The sequence below is a fragment of the Pelodiscus sinensis genome, chromosome 1, assembly GCF_052426305.1.
Source record: "Pelodiscus sinensis isolate ZL-2025 chromosome 1, ASM5242630v1, whole genome shotgun sequence".
Lineage (NCBI taxonomy): Eukaryota > Metazoa > Chordata > Testudines > Trionychidae > Pelodiscus > Pelodiscus sinensis.
Window position 1 is genome coordinate 328,775,727 of NC_143052.1, and position 19,780 is coordinate 328,795,506.

A 19,780-nucleotide genomic window follows, 5' to 3' on the forward strand; every position below is an offset into this window, starting at 1 on the left:
TGCAGAGATCATGAGTATGTTATAGCCCTACCATGCCTGCAAAGCCTTGGTTCTTTAGATCAACCTATAGCAGCTCATGCTTTTAGCTCTGGATGTCCCCAACTCAACCCCCAGCACGATGGCGATGATCGCAGCAGTCACAGTTACTCCTGTGTTACTTACAGTCAGCACCAATAATAGCTGTGAGCAGATTCAGGGATGCCACACGAACAGTCTCATTCTCAATCTTCAGCTGCGAGTGCAGAAATGCTATGAGGTCATCAGGAGAAGAACGGGCTGCAAAGGAAGAAATCACATCCTCACTAACAACTGAAAGCTCATTCTTACCACACCTACAAAAGAAGGAAGTTACAAGGAAACTACTGTGTAATTTGGAGTCTCTTCCCCTACCTAGCAGTAGGATACAATAGCACAGCTCCATTTGATTTTCCATGATGAGCTGCTGAGTTGGAGAACAGATCTGTGGGAAGAAGAGAAGTGATCAAAGGAAAACTAATCAGAACAAGCAACTGAAAAGAAGATGCTCAATTAATTTCTAAGCACTCACTTCCTACCTTTCCAAATAGAGCTCTGAACCCAAAATAAATGGTACTGACTGCACAACAAGAATCAGAAACAATGACCGATACACTGGATAACAGAAGTTCATGCTTTCAAAGTGTTTTTAGCAGCAGAGCTAATTGAATCAAGACTTGACCCTTGGTAACTGGTTCAAATGGTTAATTATTCCACCATAAAAATGTAGGCCTTATTTGCAGTCTGAATTTGTCCAGCTTCATTTTCTAGTTATTGGCTCACGTTCTGCCTTTCTCTGCTAGATTATTACATATGTTTCCCCACATAGATATTATAGACTGCAATTAAGTCACCCTGTCACAGGATAGGTCCTCCCCATTTGGATGGGATCAGTTTTTACTATATAACTCTAACTCCCTCTAAGAACTGGCTTATGCTAAAATTGCTTTACAAACTGAGCTGGATTTTAGCTAATAAAATGAGACCACTATCTGCTTATTCTTAAGCCAGCAGAAACCAATAAGGCATGAGAAGGTCTCTGGGCTCTTCACTAGCATTCAAAAGATGTTTATTCTTAATATGCTTCAGATCTGCTGTGCTTAAGCTCAAGTGATACAAGAACAAGTTCCCCTCACCTGGTCGTGCAGAGCACTGCAGATGGCTTGAAATTTCCCTTCAGGTAGAAGGATCTTATATTCACCGGAGACTTCCAAGAGCTGCCTCAGACTCTACAACAGAGGGTGAAAGTTAGAAGGTGGGCATACAAAGGAGCAATATGCAATGACTGAAGCAGGTTCATGGAATTCATAGATTCCAAGGCCAAAAGGGATGATTGTCATCAACTAGTCAGGCCTTCTGTATGACACAGGCCTTAGAAATTGCCAAAATAATTCCTAAAGCAGAACTTTCAGAAAAAAATCCAATCTTGATTTTAAAATGATCACCTTGACTCTTGGTAAATGGTTTGAATGGCTAATATCCCACCACTGAAAAGGTAGACCTTATTTCCCATCTGAATGTATCCTGTTTCAGCTTGTAGCCACTGGATCATATCATGCCTTTCTCTGCTAGGTCATTACATATATTTCCCCATGAAGATATTATAGACTGTAAGTAAGTCACCTGTCACAGGGTAGGTCCACCCTGTTTGGATGGTATCAGGTTGTGGAGGAGTTAAAGAACTAAGGCAGCCCAAGTGACCTAGTCTCCCCAACCACCATAGCAGGCCTGGTTCTTAGAGCAGCATTGCCTAATAGTCAGGGTCAGTGCAGCAGCCCTTTAATGAGGCTCTTCAGCTCAATGACCCAAGCCCTTCTAGGTACGACCGTGCAACCTAGTGCTCAACCACCCTTTGGGGCAAACCAGTGTTGCCTAGTGGCCAGCCCTTCTCCACCAGGCTCTACCTACTCCACAGGGTCCCAGCCCAGGGCCTTGTCTTGCAGCTCAATGGGGTTTCTTCCAAAACATGCAGAGTCAAAGCCTAATACCTCAACTCAATAATGCTTAGTTCACATAGATTACTTCCCACCATTCTTCTGCAGCAGGTCATCTCAGTAACTCCGTGGTCTCTCCTCCATCTGTGGCATTGGATGGTTGTGGGGGGGTCAACTGGAACCACAGGCTGGCTGGTTTCTGCATCCTAGGGCACTGGCAGTCCCTCCACAAAAGCCTGCAAAGCACCTCTGCTCCCTTCAGCTGTCAGCCTAGACAGAACTGAGCTGCTCCCTTTTATATCCTGATTCCAGTTGGAGCATTCCCAGCAAGTATGAAGGGGCATAGCCCACAGATCATGATTAGCCCCCGCTGAACCATGCATGGTGGGTATCCTCTGTCACAAACACTCCCCCTTAAGAGGGTGTCCATTGGTGGACCTTCCTCTTCATCGTCTCCTTCCACTTGGGAGAAGTCTGTGTTTGCATGAGCCTTCCCTGCCCCAGTGTAACATACAGAAGTCATAGGGTTGGAGCGGGAAGTACTACCTCATGATTCAGGCACTGGTGTCCTTCATGTTATTAATCCATCTGAGGGGTGCATGGTTGGTGACCAGTTGAAAGGGCTTCCCCAGTACAGAATATCCCAGGGTATGTCTACACTACAGCGCTAATTCGAACTAACTTAGTTCGAATTAGTTAATTCGAACTAAGCTAATTCGAACTAATGCATCCAGACTAAAAAAACTAGTTCGAATTAGCGTTTTGCTAATTCGAACTAGCATGTCCACATTAAGTGGACCCTGAACCGGGGTTAAGGATGGCCGGAAGCAGTGCCGGCAGGGCATCAGATGAGGACTTAGAGCGTGGAGCTGCTGCCTCAGGCTAGCCGAGGGCTGTGCTTAAAGGGACCCGACCCCCACCCCGGACAGACAGTTCTCAGGGGTGCCCCTCTTGCAAAGCAGTCCTGGCTTGGAGTGCTCTGAGTGCCCACACTGGGCACATCACAGCACTCGGCCATCAGACCGGCTGTACTTGCCGCAGGCTGCCATCTGGGGAGAGGGAGCAATTGGGGGGGCTGCAGGAGAGCTTCCACCCCCAGAAGCCCGCAGAGCCAGCCCAGTCCTCCCCGTCGGGGGCTCGTACCCCATTCCTCCCTCACCTCCTTCCACTTACCCTTCCCTAGCCCCCCTTCCTGATGTACAAAATAAAGAAAACGTGTGGTCAAAAATAGAATCTGTCTTTATTGAACAAAACTGGGGGAGACTGGGAAAAGGAGGTGGGAGAGGGGAAGAGAGAGGGTGGGAGAGGGGAGGGCAACTACAATGATCAGAGGTTTGGAACAGGTCCCATATAAAGAGAGGCTAAAGAGACTGGGACTTCTCAGCTTAGAAAAGAGGAGACTGAGGGGGGATAGGATAGAAGTCCATAAAAGCATGAGTGGGGTGGAGAGGGTGCATTAAGAAAAGTTCTCCATTAGTCCCCATAATAGAAGGACTAGAGGACACCAAAGGAAAAGAATGGGTAGCAGGCTTCAAACTACTAACAGAAAGTTGCTCTTCACAAAGCAAAGATTCAACCTGTGGAGCTCCTTGCTGCAGGAGGTTGTGACGGCTAGAACTAGAACAGAGTTTAAAGAGAAGTGAGATAAAGTGATGGAGGTTGGGTCCATGGAGTGCTATTAGCCAGGGGGTAGGAGTGGTGTCCCTGCCCAAAGTTTGTGGAAGGCTGGAGAGGGATGGCACGAGACAAATGGCTTGATCACTGTCTTCGGTCCATCCCCTCCAGGGTCCCAAGGGTTGGCCACTGTCGGCAGACAGGCTACTGGGCTAGATGGACCTTTGGTCTGACCCAGGACGGCCATTGTAAGCTCAGGGCTCAGGGTCGGGGGTCTCAGTGGACCACCTTCATTTTCATGCACACCTGCTCCTAGGTGGCCAGGCTGGCAGCTCTCCTGCCCTAGACGGCCACTTTTCTGTGCCTAGTGCGGAGGTCGTGGACGAGGTCCATGATGTCCGCACTAAACCAGGCGGGTGCGGTCCTGGGCAGGCTCCCGAGAGCCGCCAGCCTGGTCCCGGGAAGAGGGGGATGGCTGGGTGGCAGCGGGTGGCTGGCTCGAGCCGTGCCAGGTGCAGGGTCTGCTAGCTGGGTGCTGGCCAGCCTGTGCCCCTTTAAGAGGTCCGGGGCCGGAAGGGGGGCAGACGAGTTTCCCTGGTGTTGGCCAGAGTGGCCACCAGGGAAAGCTGGGGAGGGCTAGCCTCCCACTAATTTGAATTAAGGGGCTACACACCCCTTAATTCGAACTAGTAAGTTCGAACTAGGCTTAGTCCTCGTTCAATGAGGTTTACCTAGTTCGAACTAAGCACACCGCTAGTTCGAATTAAGTTCGAACTAGCGGAGCGCTAGTGTAGCACCTATCAAAGTTAATTCGAACTAACATCCGTTAGTTCGAATTAACTTTGTAGTGTAGACATACCCCCAGGGTGTAGATCACCCACTTGATGGCCAGGGCCTCCCTTGCTATAGTAGGGCGGCAGGTCTCTCAGGAGAACAGCTTGCAGCTGAGATAAAGGATCTGGTGCTCCTTCCCACCTATTTCTTGAGATAGTACCACTCCTGGTCCTACCTCCGAGACCTCCATTTGAAGGATAGAAGGCTTTGTGAAGTTGGATGGGATAGGACCAGCTCTTGGTTCAGCTGTTTTCACAGGGCCTGGAAGGCTTCCTCACAGTCTTCTGATTACTGGACTTTCTGTGATTGGGTGTTCTTCATCAGGTCCAATAATAGGGTGCCCAGTGTGATGAAGTTGAGTACTAAGCAGCCACTGTGTCTGAAGTATTGTGGCACCTGTTTCTTTGTCATGGAGGTGGGGCAGTCACACAAGCCTTAGACCTTATTTATCAAGGAGCTATAGTTTTCCCCTTCCTACTGTGTTCACTAAGATGGCACTTGGCTGGATTCACAGTGAGTCCTGCATCTATTGGGGCTTACAATACCTTGCTAAGATGTCAGAGGTGTTTCCCCCAGCTGGTGCTGTGGATGACAATATTCTTAATGCACACGGCTGTATATTGCATATATGTTTGCAATATTTGGTTCATGAGCTGCTGAAAAGTGGCTGAGGCTCTGTGCAGCCCAAATGGCATCCTGCTGAATTGCTATAAGCCAAGCAGGGTGTGGAAGGCACTCTTCTCACAGGAAGCCGGTATCAGGGGTATCTACTAATAACTGTTGGTCAGTTCTAGTGTGGAAATGAACTTTGCATTTCCCACTATATTCCTCCTTGAGATTTCCCCATGTATGCATCCCAGTATCACTTCAGCTTTTTTGGCCACAGCATCACATTTGTAGGTCATGTTCAGCTGAGTATTCACCAAGTTTCCCAAAATATTTTTCAGAGTTACTGTTTCTCAGGAAGCATCCCTCAACATGTATGTATCACCTACATTGTTTTGTTCCTAGATGCATCTATTTACATTCAGCCATATTTAAATGCACATTTATTGTTAGCACCCAGTTTACCAAATGATCTATATCACTCTGAATCAGTGAGTTGTCCTTTCCATTATTTACCACTCCCCAATTTTTATTTCATCTGCCAATTTTATCAATGATGATTTTATGTTCTCTTCCAGGCTATTGATAATGAGATGACAGTCTAACTCCTTCCGGTACCTACACACTTTTCTTCTTTGCTGCTTGAAGCTTCCAGGATATCTCTGATGAAATCTACATATTTTACTACAGTTAGGCTCTTGTGTAGTCCTCTGATACTTTTAGTCAAGTCCATGAGACATTGATTCCCTCAAAATCATGGGCATTCCAATCCCAAAAGCAACCACATATTCTGGACCAGAAAGCCAACATAGATTGGGAGTAAACCATGGAGGAAGTGGGGAGGGGGGAAGGGCAGCAGGGTTGTGGCCCTGGATTTGCTGCTTGGCTTGTACTGAGCCAGCTCACATAGACTGAGCATGCTCAATCATACTACTGAAGCCAACTGCCCTCAATCCATCCTCTCACTATCAGCAGACAAGAGTTACCTTGGTCATGTGATACTGAGGGTAGATGAAATAAGAGAGACAAGGTGGGTGAAATAATATCTTTAATTATATTATCTCACCCACCTTGTCCCTCTAATATCCTTGAACCAACACAGCTACAACAGCCCTGTACACAACGGTAGATGAACTAGACGGTGATTTTATATCTATCTAGTTATATAATCTAAAGCAATGCACTTCAGGCCTTCTTAGTATTAATTTTCAGCTACTGGCAGTTTATTTAATACTGCCCAGAGACAACACACAGCAGCCCCTGCTCTGAGGAGTTTATTTATAATCTAAAAGAGAGACACAGAGTTGATAGGATGTACCAGTAAATCACAAGGAGGGAGTATCTTATGGGGGGGCGGGGGGAGGGAACAGGTGTTTTGTTTCTTACCTCCTTATCATCTCCAGAAACAGAAGATACTTTTCATGAGAGGCTTTTACCTACAAAACTTGTCACCTGGGTCACCATGTCTATAAAATCAAGACTTGCGTGTTTATCTATTATCTAACAAGTCACTATGTAGACCAGGAAACGCCACTGGTAGCAGCTAGTGCAGTTCACCTATGCGCACACATTGATAGTTATTTTAATAAGTATCTCACCTTGGTGACATGAAAAACATTAACATCCTCTTTATATTGCTCAAGGAGCCATGGGATCTGTTCGAACACCTTATCTTGATGATCTTCTTTATGCAGGAGGAGGCTCATCATAGTACCAAGGGCTTTGATAATGGCCTGCTTGACCTACATAGAGACACAGAATTTATGTTCCTACAAATTCATTCAATATCATGCAATGGGCCCATCTTTTCTACTTCTGACGAGTGCAATTTCCCTTTTCCACTGTTGAAACAGCCCTATCTCAATATTTCCTGGTAAAGAGTTAAGACTCATGGGCTTCGTCTACACTGGCATGATTTTCCGAAAATGCTTTTAACGGAAAAGTTTTCCGTTAAAAGCATTTTCGGAAAAGCACGTCTAGATTGGCAGGATGCTTTTCCGCAAAAGCACTTTTTGCGGAAAAGCGTCCGTGGCCAATCTAGACACGCTTTTCCGCAAAAAAGTCCCAATTGCCATTTTCGCGATCGGGGCTTTTTTGCAGAAAACACTACTGTGCTGTCTACACTGGCCCTTTTGCGCAAAAGTCTTTCGGAAAAGGACTTTTGCCTGAACGGGAGCAGCATAGTATTTCCGGAAAAGCATTGACGATCTTACATGAGATCGTCAGTGCTTTTCCGGAAATTCAAGCAGCCAGTGTAGACAGCTGGCAAGTTTTTCCAGTCTAGAGACAGCTATGGTGTTGGTTTCAGAATTATATTCTACTGCACCTCACAACTTTCCCAAGTGGGATATTTCCCCAGATTAGTATGCACACTAAACCAACTCATTCCTGCTGTAACTCTACTGGAAGTGGGTCTGGCCCACGAAAGCTCATCATCTAATAAACCATCTTGTTAGTCTTTAAAGTGCTACATTGTCCTGCATTTTGCTTCAACTACCCCAGACTAACACGGCTACATTTCTATCACTATGGAACTGAATAGACATCTGCCAGGAATGAATTTAGCCCATTCTCCTATATTCATCTGCATGTCAGGTGACAAAACTGGAATCTATGTACACTATGTACAGACAGAATTTCCATGAGATTGTGACATTATAATCTTTTTTAAATGTTTTACATCATACTCCGTTCTATCCCAAAGAACCTGCCATTGAACTCCATCATCACAAAGAGTGCCATACACAGAGAATTTAACAATATAATTTCTCATAAAGGTTTAGAAAGCCTACAATTCTCACCTCCAAATCTTCACATGTGGTCCATTTGCTTGTCACATGACGATAGAGGGGAAGAATTTCATCACAGAATTGAGATTTACCCATTTTGGGAAATGGCCACCTTTCCCAGTTCCTAAAATATAGATTTACTGCCCTTGACCATTTTTCCAGAACTGCATGGAAGGAAAAAAGACAGGCAATATGAAAAGGATGCAATAGTAATAAGGATACGTTGTTTTATCAGTGAAGACACCCAGGCTTGTAGTTTATTACAATTCCATGCCCAATTCAGGAACAGCTGATGAAATCCAATAACAGTTTTGAATTATTTCTCTTCCCTCCTTTCCGTTTCTTGTTTCTCAAAAGGCTTTCTTCTCTTTTGTCTCTCTCCATCTCTTTTTAATTCCCATCATTTGAAAACATATTTTTTTCTCCCTTGTTACCTCTTAATTAGAGCTGATTGTAAAGGTAGTTTAAATTAAATTAAAAGTGTTTACTCTTGTTTTTTTCAAAATTTCAAATTACAAAGATCATTCACATGTTTCAAAAATCAACAAATTTCAGCCACCTTTTTAGCTGTACAAAAACACTGAACACATCCTGATTAAAACTGTCATTGACATTTTTTCAGTTTAATATTCCATCAACTTGGAAAAAAATATGAAAAATGTAATAAAAAAACAAAATATTTTGACCAGCTGTTTTCTGAATGATTCATGTCCTCTGCAGTTATTGCTTATTTAGCCCTAAAACTGTATGATTTCCTATTGGGTTACAGTTTGTCTGAAAGATGTTCAGTGCCCCTAACTCCTATTAGCTATACTGAGATTTGACAGCATTTTGCCCTAAAATTAGATGCACCCGCTGCCCTTGAAAGGAAAATTAAGGCTCAATCCTATGTTCTATGAAGCTGATGGCAAAATTCCCATTTATCTCAAAGGTGCAGGATTAATCCCTTAGGCCTGATCTACACTAAAGGGGAAAGTTGACTTAAGGTACGCAACTCCAGCTATGTTAATTATGCAGCTGGAGTTGACGTATCTTAAATCGTGTTTTCAGACTGTCCACACAGTGGAAGGTTGACAGGAGTGTTATTCCTCATGAGAAGCAGGACTACCGGTGCCAACGGGAGCACCCACTCAGTTCGAATTAGTGGGTCTTCACTAGACCTGCTAATTTGGACCCTGGTGATCAACTGCAGCAGCATTGATCTTCTGCATAGTGTAGACGTGGCCTTACTTGAGCATCAACTAAAAAGCAAAGGAAGAGAGAAGTGGAGAAGACCAGAGGACAGAGAAAGAGGGTGAAAGGAGATGATAATTAAGAAACTAAAGAGGAGGAATGGGTGGAGGGGTGGAAAACGGGACATTTTTAAATGTAATTCAGTCTGTTGCCTGCACATTCTCCCCCAGGAATTTCCTGGCACATGGGCAGCATCAGCTTTTGTTTATTTTTAAAATATCCACAAGTCATAAAGGGCCTGAACTTACAAATGCTCAGCACCTCCAGCAAAGTAAGGAGCACTCTCAACTCCACTGAGTGCCACAGGAGCATGAGGACTCAGCCCCTGGTACAATCCAGTTCAGAGCCTGTTTGTAAACGATCAGTCACTTAACTCTGTACCAAGGCCCCTAAATATCCATTTTGGACATCTACAATAAGTGCTGGCACTTACCACCACAAAATGGTTGCCTCAGCCTGCTCTCGCCGACTAACATCCGCATGGAGCTCATGCTGTACAGGGTCATTCCCTCAAAAGGAATGCACTTGAGTGCTGAAAAGAAGGACCAGAAGAAAAGGAAGACAGTCAATTGACTGTTATCTGCCTTCTTACTATCGCATTTAGAAACACCGCTGGGTCGGATGCTATGGGCTCCTAGGTCATTTTGTGCTGCGTACACAAATGATAAGGCAGAAGTAAAAAATCAGTGGGGGATTTACCCTGAGGAGGAGCATTCTCCACCAATGTGCAGCTGTGCCAGATGCCCAATCCTCTCCCAGAGTAGGAGAGAGAGCACTGGGGAGGGATGAGAAATGGAATGGAGAAGAGCTCCACTAGACCTGATTTTCCTCAATCCTGTCCTTTAAGAACTTCAAATGGGGCATAAGAGCTTGCACCTTGGTGTGGATAGCTCATGGTCTAGCAACTGGAACCAGCCACAGCAGTTCATCTCATGCCCCCCAAATAGCACTCTGTGTAGCTGTACAGAGCGTGAACCTCTCTCCTTAAATGGAAGACAATAACTTTGAAACAAAAGATGGAAGTTGACATACGATAGGCTGATGATAGGTTGTCCAGCGTAATCAAAGTGAACACGTCAGACAGCTTCAGTGGTTTCAGATGACATTGAAGCTCATACATCACCTCATTGAAATAGCAGCGTGCCAGAGCCACTAATGTGTTGCTCGCTGCCACTTTTAGTTCATTTGTTGCTTCCTTAAAAAATACAAAAAGAGAGAGACTGAAGTGATTAAAGCCAACTACACCAGCCAATGCTGCTCAAATGAATCAAGTTCTTATTTCTGTTTTCCACCCAACTTTCTGAGAACAGAATCATGAGTCATAAATAATCATTGAATCGTTTGGCTAAACACTTGTCAGCCTTTCAGTTGTTTGCAAGCTGCTTAGACTATTCGCTATTAGCTATTTGTGGTGGATGATTGGCTATCATAGTGACATGATATTTTTCCCTCAGAGGAGGTGGGCAGCTTCAAGATATTCAGAGAATTTTCCTGAATAAACTATCCCCTAAATCCAAATACTGCTTCTTTTGGAAACAGCTCAGATTCTGTTTAAAGGTTTCATCCTGCTGCTTAACACCATAGTATCAGAGCACCTTCCACACAAAATCAGTATCAATAATGAAATCCCTAGTAGACTTCACAAAATACTTGCTTGTTAAGAAACGGTAGGCCTCTCTGCATCTGATATATGTCACAATATCCTGACCTTACAAAGCACTTAAGCACATGTGTAACTTGAACAAGATGAAACTAGTCACATGCTGCTTAGGACCTGGGATTTCTGGAGGACGGTGTGGGGATCTGTGGGCCCCTAGCAGTCATTAATCCTGGAGTTTCAGTATATAGTTTACAAAAAATGTTTTAATTAGTGTTTTAATGCTTTCATTCCTGTCATTAGCATATAGGGAAAACTAACTTACCTGAGTATCAGAGGGGTAGCCGTGTTAGTCTGAATCTGCAAAAGCAGTGAAGTGGGTCTTTGACCACAAAAGCTTATGCTCCAACACTTCCGTTAATCTAACTTACCTGAGTCTCTCTCATGTGGTTTGAGGCAAGTGTTATTATTTTGCTCAGTAGCCTTCTCTCTAGGACCTGGGCATCCTGCTGTAATACTTTCTCCAGGATACAGTAAATGTCTACTCTGTTTTTCTGGGGACAAAACATAAAAGAACAATTGGGGAAAATGTTTCCTTGATGACAATATAGTAATGCTATAAGCTAATATAGTAACGCAATATAGTAACACTTACGCTAATAAGCTTCTGCCCAAAAGAGTTTACAATCTAAACATGAAACAACTAGCCCAGGCTAAAAGAGCAGATCAATAGCCAGGAAAATAATTCAGGTCTTCTGATTCACTATCTGGAGTCCTCTCCACTAGACCACACTGATTCCACAGCCTGCATACTCACTCAAGTAACCCCTAGTCTTCATTTGTATAAAACTTGCTATGCCCTCCACAATCACCCCAGCTAGCAGCATTTCAGAAGAAGCTGAGCAATTTACAAATTTTTTAATCAGAAGAAGGGCCCTGCACTGCCCCCTTATCTAATTTCGTTTATTATTATTATTATTGTTGTTGTTGTTATTATTATTGTTGTTGTTATTGTTGTTCTTGTTATTATTAGCATCATGCCTTTTTTTATCCACTCCAGACAGAATTTGTAAATACAATTATAAAATACCCAACTCCTGCAGTAAATCTTCTGCAGCTTTTAGGGAAAATTAGCTCAGGAGTTACCTCTACATTGACAGTAGCACACTTGAAGGTCTCTTTTATGGGGTCCATCAAAGTTCAAATTCACAGATGATACTAAATATGGAGGAGTTGAAGGTATGAGTTGTGACAGAGAAATAATCAAGAGGGGCACAGAGAAATTAGAAACCTGAGCAGAACAAGACTGATTTCAGAGAACTGCAAACTAGCGCACCTAGAGAGGGGGTCAATATAACTGACATAATGAGAGGGAGAAAAGTGGGAAACAACAAGTGACCTGGAGTGACAGTGAAAAAAAAAGTCAGCCATCTGGGTTGGGTTTGTTACATACAGGAATCTTGTCATAAAGCAGGAAGACAACAGTTTCTCATTGTTCATCTGAGGTGTGACTGCTTCTGGCTTATTTCACTTTTTTGGCACCACATTCCCCAGAAAAGATCAACAGCTTGGAAGTAATTCAGGAGAAAATTTTAAAAAGTGCAGGGAGGCCAGCAGAACTGACTTTTAAATAGAGACCTGCAACCTCTATGGGATCTGACCTCATGCATCAGGGTGAGGTTGGGTGGGTGTAGGGGAGCCTGCCTTGACAATAAATGGCCACGTCTCCCTTTGACACGTGCGGATCTCTAACAAGCAAAACCCAGGCCTGTCTCAAGTCTGGTGCACATAAGCATGCAGGCAAGGTCATGGGAGAAGCTGTGAGAGGAAGGAATGTTTTGCATAACAATGCAGATGAAGCATGGTACGTGAGACTATGTCAAGAACACATGGCAAGCAATCTTGTACAGGTACTTCTGTTTCTGATAACCACAAATTACAGATGCAGCCATACAACTGTCAACTATGCACATAGCAGCAACATCCTGAGTGACAGGATGTACTCCAGATAGGGTATTGGGCATGTTACATATCCTACACAATATGTAATCAATTGGTAAATATTATTAGAACAACCAAGTCTCGCTTTGCTATAAAATGGGCTTAGTAAGAACAATCAGTGGGAGGGAATGAGCAGGATTGACCCACAGGTACTGCTCGATGTAACTAGAAGTAAATAGGCCCTACACACCGGTGATCCAGTGCATGGTGTTCCAATGCATGGGAAGAAAATGAACCCTGACCTCCTGCCTGCTACTGTAGGTAGCATACGGGTGAAGTGTAAGTGAACTAGTCTTTATTATTGTATTATAGTAGCTCTTTTATTAATTGCTTTTGCATTGCTTTGCACTATATTATTGCTTTAGAATGTATGGCATTTAAGGTTTAAATTGTGTAGTAATTGTTTTTAAGGCTTGTAAAACTTAAACAACTGTCATAACTGCTTAAAGCTTGCAATAAATAAGAAAGTGGTTAAGTATCCCTGGAGTGTCCTGGTTTCTCTTGGATCTAAAATAAATCGTATCACATCACAGTGGGAAAACAACTGGACTCCCCTGGGCTCAGATCAGGTCAGCTCTCCTCCACAGAGTCAGCACAACCGTGACTGCCTACTCCAGCCAGCCACCACCTCCTTGCTGCATAGCATGCACTGTGGAGTGAGGATGCTTAGGAGTCAGTGTTTCTTACCCTGCAGCACGTACATTGCACAGCAGGGGGCAGTATCAGAGACATAAAATTTAGACTTTAACATCAGGAAAAATGCCCCAGCTATAAGACATCTATCAGGTTATTACATAGTCTTCATTGGAAAGTGGTGGAAACCCAGTCACTAGGAGCTGTTAAAATTGGTTTGGCCCAAAAAAATGAAAAAGGCACTGCTGGGAAATTGGATGATCCAACAAGCCTTTCGCATCTGTCTCCTGTGAGTCTATAACTCTGAATTCAGGCAGCTGAAGGTGTGAACTGCCTGCTAAGGTCATAAAGCACTTTGGAATGTTCAAAGCCAATGGTTGGCTACACATTCCAGTGGTTGTGCTTTTAAAGGATGCTGCTGCAAACTGCTATTATTACTGCTCTAGTGGGGAGAGGCTCTGCCTCTTTCCATTCATTTTTAAATGTAAGGAGGATTTTTAATTGAAAATCATAATTGATAACTTATGAATACAAGAACCCCACACTATTCAAGCGAGCCAGAAATGAACTGCTTGTCTTGGCTTCCTGGTACTTGAAACTAAAATGCCTTCTGTGTTGACCCTTAATAGAGAAATGGACTTTGCTGGATGCGAGTATTAATAAAGGAAAAAGGGGTTTGGATTATTTAAGAACCCTTCAAAGCTATATCCCAATCATATGTCATTATAATTAAGAAGTGTTGTCTTGGGTTTAGAGCAGAGAGTCAGTTCACATGGGTTTTATTCACCATTCTTCTACTAACTCACTATGTGGTGTTGAGCAAGTTATTTAATTCCCCATGACACAGCCCATCAGTAAATGGGGATGTTTATCACTCTCCCAAAGGTGCTGTAAAACCTAATTCATGAGTAAGTAGGTAAGTGCTTTGAGGTTTTTGGATGAAGATGCTAAAGGAGGACAAAATACTGCTATAAGAGATTATAGATACCCCTACAGTGCACTTTTATAATATACAGCCAATGTACTCCAGTGTGTACAAAAGGACAGTGCTCCTCTGAGTGTCTCTTTATTATATCATCCTGATCTGTAACAGAATTTTGCAGGATGAGTTTTGCATGAAGACAGAAGGGTAAATACTGATTACACTGAAGGTGGGCTGAGCCAAGTTCTGTATTGAATTACTTCCATGAAGTCAAACAGAATTTGGAGTGGAAACATGGAAAACAGATGTGATTTGATGAAACTGCCTTACCTCATCCTGCTGAAGTTTTTCTAGCAGAACAGTCACAACGACAGCCAGTTTGGTCTCAGCTATCTTGACAATCTCAAGGGCAATAGAGGCCTTATCTTGATCGTCCATATGGTCCAGGAGGAGAACAACCTTGCTGTAAACAGCTGAAATTAAAGGAAAGGATTCTGCTGGTTATCATTGATGTTGGGATTCAGTGCTTGTGTCTTTAATTCACTATCTAGTAAAGACTCTGTAGGAGACCAGACATGGTGATAAGTGGACCTGGGAATCATGCAAATCCTTTTCTTCCCTCATGGTGACCATGTCTGTTTGCAGAGCTATTGTGGGGGGACGGATTATAATAAGGAAAAGCTGCTCCTTTTAAATAAGATCCCCACATAAACTAATCTTTTCCACCTTTACTATTAATTTAGGCATTTTGATAGCACACAGAATAATTTATAGCCAAGATTTTTAAAACTGGGTGCCTAAACTAAAACTCCTAAATCCATATTAACACGCCTACATCCTGATTCAGCAACTTAATCACATGCCTAACTCTATGCCAACAAATAAATCTAAAGTTAAACACATGCATGCTGAAGTGTTTTGCTTAGTCAGGGTGTCATTTCCAAAAGTGCTGAGCACCCAGAATTACCTATGGATGGTGCAAAAATCTTCTAGGGGTTCAGTATCTCTAGAAAATCAAGCCACTTTTCAAAGACCCCACTGTATGAATTTAGAAGTCAAACTTTATGCACTCTGTTTTGAAAAAAGGCTTCAGTTTTATTTTATGATAATTTAAATACTTGCAGAGAAGACACACGGACTAGGTATTTGTCCAGTTGCCTCTAGAGACCCTAAAAGATTTTCCCCCAATGCACAACATAAGAACATAAGAACGGCCGTACTGGGTCAGACCAAAGGTCCATCTAGCCCAGTATCCTGTCTGCCGACAGTGGCCAGCACCAGGTGCCCCAGAGAGGGTGGACCGAAGACAATGATCAAGCGATTTATCTCCTGCCATCCCTCTCCAGCCTCTGACAAACAGAGGCCAGGGACACCATTTTATCCCCTGGCCAATAGCCTTTTATGGACCTAACCTCCATGAAATTATCTAGCTAGGTGTTTTCCATGGGTAGGGTGATTGCCCCATACCTTTATGTGAAGCCTCAGAGATTAAGTCTTGGTAAGTCTTGCTCACATAGTCAGGATCAGTGTTACCTGTAAACTGAGCACTTGGGTGGCAGACATGTGTTTCTAATGGTTGTACACATCCGTACATGCCTCAATGCACCTAAAATGTATTCTACACGTAGAATTGGAGAGAACATTGGTCAGGATGCAATTGATCTCCAGATTTGAGGGTGGGGAGGAATTTTCCCTGGGTCAGACTAGCAGGGATTATTGTTTGGGAGGTTGGGAATTTGTCTTCTTCAGGAGTATGGGGCACTGATCAACCACCAGGATCATCAGGGCTTTTCTGACCTAATCATTTCTCTACCATTGCAAAGGCCTCAGGCATTGGTAGCATTTCAGTTTCTCCTATCCTCTGTCTGCAGCACACAGCATCTTAGTCTCCTAGGCCTTGGGCACATCTACACAGCAGGGCTAAAGCAGAAATAAGCTACACAACTTGAGCTATCAATTGTGCAGTTTAAGTTGAAATAGTTTATTTCGGCTTTTGGCGCTGTCTACACAGCAGGAAGTCGGGGAAAGAGCACTCTTCCTCCTACTTCCCTTACTCCCCATAAAATGCGGGTTATAGGAGTCGGAGAAAGAAGTTCTCCAGCTTGACATTATTTGACATTATGTTGAAATAATGGCTTGCTGTGTAGATGCGGACTATGTTATTTTGCAATAACATCAGTTATTCCAAATTAACACTGCTGTGTTGACATACCCTTCAAGAGTGACAATTTTTAGTCCAAGACAAGTTTTGGTTTCAGCATAGGGTTGCTAGGTGAAACGTAATGGTTTGTGACATACAGAAGATTAAAGTACATGATCTAATGACCTACCAGCCTTAAACTCTCTGAAACTGTGAAATAGTTGATGTATTAATAAAATCAGGATTTTATCTCCCATGTGTCTCTCAGCAAAAATTCTCCTGGAGACTTAATATTTAACAAGAAATCTGAAATGCCATATTTATCTGTCTCCATTGTAACAGCATTCCAAGGCATGGAGGAGGAATTGATCAGAATTTACCCTTCCCATGAAAGATTGCTCAAGATTAGGCGATTACCCATCCTTACCCTTCGATTCCAACACCCAGATGCAGATGGAATCAGAACTGTAACTTACATTGCCCATACAGTTGCAATAGTAATGGTGTAGGATTAAGAGCTAAGAAACGCTTTGTTATCCTCCATTTAATATGCTAGCTATCCACTTAATATCTTAAGTAGACAGCAGGTACATCTAGACTGCAGAGTTTTTCCAGGATACCAGAGATATCCCAGAAAAGCTCTGCCACGTCCAAGGAATGCGTCTGCTTTTCCAAAAAAATATTGGAAAAGCAGACATGTTTTTTCAGCATCTCTGTAAACCTTGTTCTACGAGGAAGAAGGGATGTTCTGAAAGAGGCTTTTTTTCTGACATTTGGCCCACTGTAGACGGGCCAACTGTCAGAAAAGCCTCTTTCAGAAGAAAAGTGATAGAACTTTGTAGTCTAGACACAGTCAGCTAGAAGAGAAGTCCTTCTGTGTTTTCTCTTCTAATTTCTCCCATCTCTGATGCTTTGCACCTCTAGATTTTGGCTCCAAGGATGCAGAAGTCATAAAATAAGGACCCATATTAAACATAAAACAACTGGAGAAAGGAAAGAAGACCTTCCCCATAACATCCAATAGTGACTCAGGTTGTCAGGAAAGTTTCCAGGTTCAGAGGCTGTAGGCCAGTCCTTCAACTCAAGTCAATTAAAAGGGAAGTCAGTAGAGGCTCACTGGATTTACAGCAGCTAATGATCTGGTCATATAAATGGAGAATATTACACGTTTCTATGCACCCATGCTCTTGAATGTGTATGTGTGGATACAGGTTGGATATAAAAAATACAATAGTGACCCTTACCTCTATCAATTACCTCCTGTTCACTCACAAATGTATTCATGGTTTAGTCTTTCCTCAACACCTTCTCTCAATCCTTTCTCCCTCCAACTAGCTCCAGTACTGAGAGATAGATGGCCTCTCAGTCTGTCAACCAGAACTTCCAGTTAAACTTACACAAGCACTATTGTGACATCCTTGTGACCAAAGCAAATTCCATAAACTGTTGATGACCAGGTAGGCACACAGGGACTCTGTCACTGTGCTGGAGAGAACTATGGTTAAGATGACCTGTCACCTGTCTATGACTTTTACTAAAAATTGCCCTAAATAAATTTTAGGTGCTGGGGAAAGGCAGCACTCCAGCAGACTCCACTGCTCTGAGAGCAGGCTAGGGTGCCACTACTACTTCCACTCCAGGTGGGTGAACAGCCCAGGGTACCCTGACTGCTCTCCAACCATTGCTCCAGCACAGCATCTGGCCCCAGGGATGCCCTGAGATGTACCACACCAACTACTGTGGAAGTCACAAAGGTCCCAGAAAGTCACAGAATCCATGATTTCTGTGATAGAAATGTAGCCGTGTTAGTCTCGTGTAGCTGAAACAAAAAAAGGACTATGTAGAACTTTAAAGACTAACAAGATGGTTTATTAGGTGATGAGCTTTCGTGGGCCAGACCCACTTCCACAGATCAAATAGTGGAAGAAAATTGGCACAACCATATATACCAAAGGATACAATAAAAAAAATGAACACATAAAATTTGATTTGTCCTTTTCATATGTGTACATTTTTTTGATTGTATCCTTTGGTATATATGGTTGTGTCAATTTTCTTCCACTATTTGATCTGAGGAAGTGGGTCTGGCCCACGGAAGCTCATCACCTAATAAACCATCTTGTTAGTCTTTAAAGTGCTACATAGTCCTGGTTTTGTTTCATGATTTCTGTGACCTCCATGAATGATTCACAGCCTTATTCATAATCACTTTCTCCCAAATAGGCCTCTACCTACAGGTTCACAACCATCTCCTCCCTGTTGGTCAGACTCAATTCTTAAATGCCTATGCCCTGGGTTACTTCCTTCAGTTTCTGAAACAAAGCATTGTCCCCATGACATTCCAAGAACTTATTGGATATTTTGTGTTTTATCATATTACTTTTCCCACTGATGTCTAGGTAGGTAAAGTTCCTCATTACTATAAGGGCCTGTGTTCTGGATATTTGTTTTATTTGTTCTAGAAATGCCTCATCTCCCTCCTCCTCCTGGTTTGGATGTGTTTTCCCCACTTCGTCTTTACCCAGAGACTTTCAACCGGTCTGCCTCTTGCCTCTTTCTGGAACTCAGAACAAGTGTACAATACAACACCACCTCCCTTTTATTCCTACATGCTCTTCCTGAACAAGATGTACCCCTCTATGCCAATACTGCAGTTATGAGATTTATCCCATCAAGTATCTGAGATGCCACTTAAGCTCAGTTATGACTTGTCTATTAGTACTCCCAATTCTAACTGCTTAGTCCTGTTATTCCTTGAATTTGTGAGTAGACGTCTAAAGCAGTGATACTCAAAATGGTCCATGAAACCACTTTGAGAAAACTGCTAACTGGCTACACTGGTGTGTTTATTTACTGGTGCCGCAGCCACAAAGCCTCGTGGCTCCCATTGGATCCGATTTGCTGTTTGCAGCCAAAGGGAGCCATGGGAAACAGCAGCCACAGTTCCTTTTGCTATGACTGGCTAACCAGAGCCAAAGGGACCTGCAAGGCTCCGTGGCCTCAGTGCTGGTAAATAAACACACCGGCGCAGCCAGTTAGCAACTTTCTCAAAGTGGTTTCACGGAGCACTTTGAGAAACACTGATCTAAGGTATTGATCAAATTCCCCCCAGGGATTTCCCTCTTGTTGCTCCTGTAATTCTACTCTAATTTTCTATATCTGATTCTCCTCAAAGAACTAGTCCTCTATTAAAGATACCTTTTGAACCTAGTTGCCTTTTGTCACCTGCCCCTACTCAACTTAGTTTAAAGCCCTTCTAATAAGATTGGTGAGTCACTGCATTAAGATGTCCTTCCCTTTTGTGGTCAGATCCACCCCATCTCTTCCCAGCAAACCACCTTCCTGCAACAGTATGCCATGACTGAGGAAGTCAAAACCTCCCATCCATCCATCTTCATCACACTATTATGTGGACATGCTTACCATTTAGTGTAAAGAGCAGAAAAAACACTCAGTGCAGGA

General features: G+C 43.2%; 1 protein-coding gene across 1 annotated transcript; it reads right to left on the reverse strand.

The window, feature by feature from the left end:
* Positions 1-5,960: 5,960 nt before the first annotated feature.
* On the reverse strand, positions 5,961-17,699 carry LOC142825344 (maestro heat-like repeat-containing protein family member 2A). Its single transcript, XM_075917301.2, has 7 exons — positions 17,563-17,699; positions 14,509-14,651; positions 11,054-11,176; positions 10,058-10,220; positions 9,459-9,557; positions 7,805-7,956; positions 5,961-6,745 (listed from the first exon to the last, which is right to left on the reverse strand). The coding sequence occupies exons 1-7, from the start codon at positions 17,600-17,602 to the stop codon at positions 6,581-6,583; spliced, it is 885 nt and encodes a 294-aa protein (XP_075773416.2). The 5' UTR covers positions 17,603-17,699; the 3' UTR covers positions 5,961-6,580.
* Positions 17,700-19,780: the final 2,081 nt, after the last annotated feature.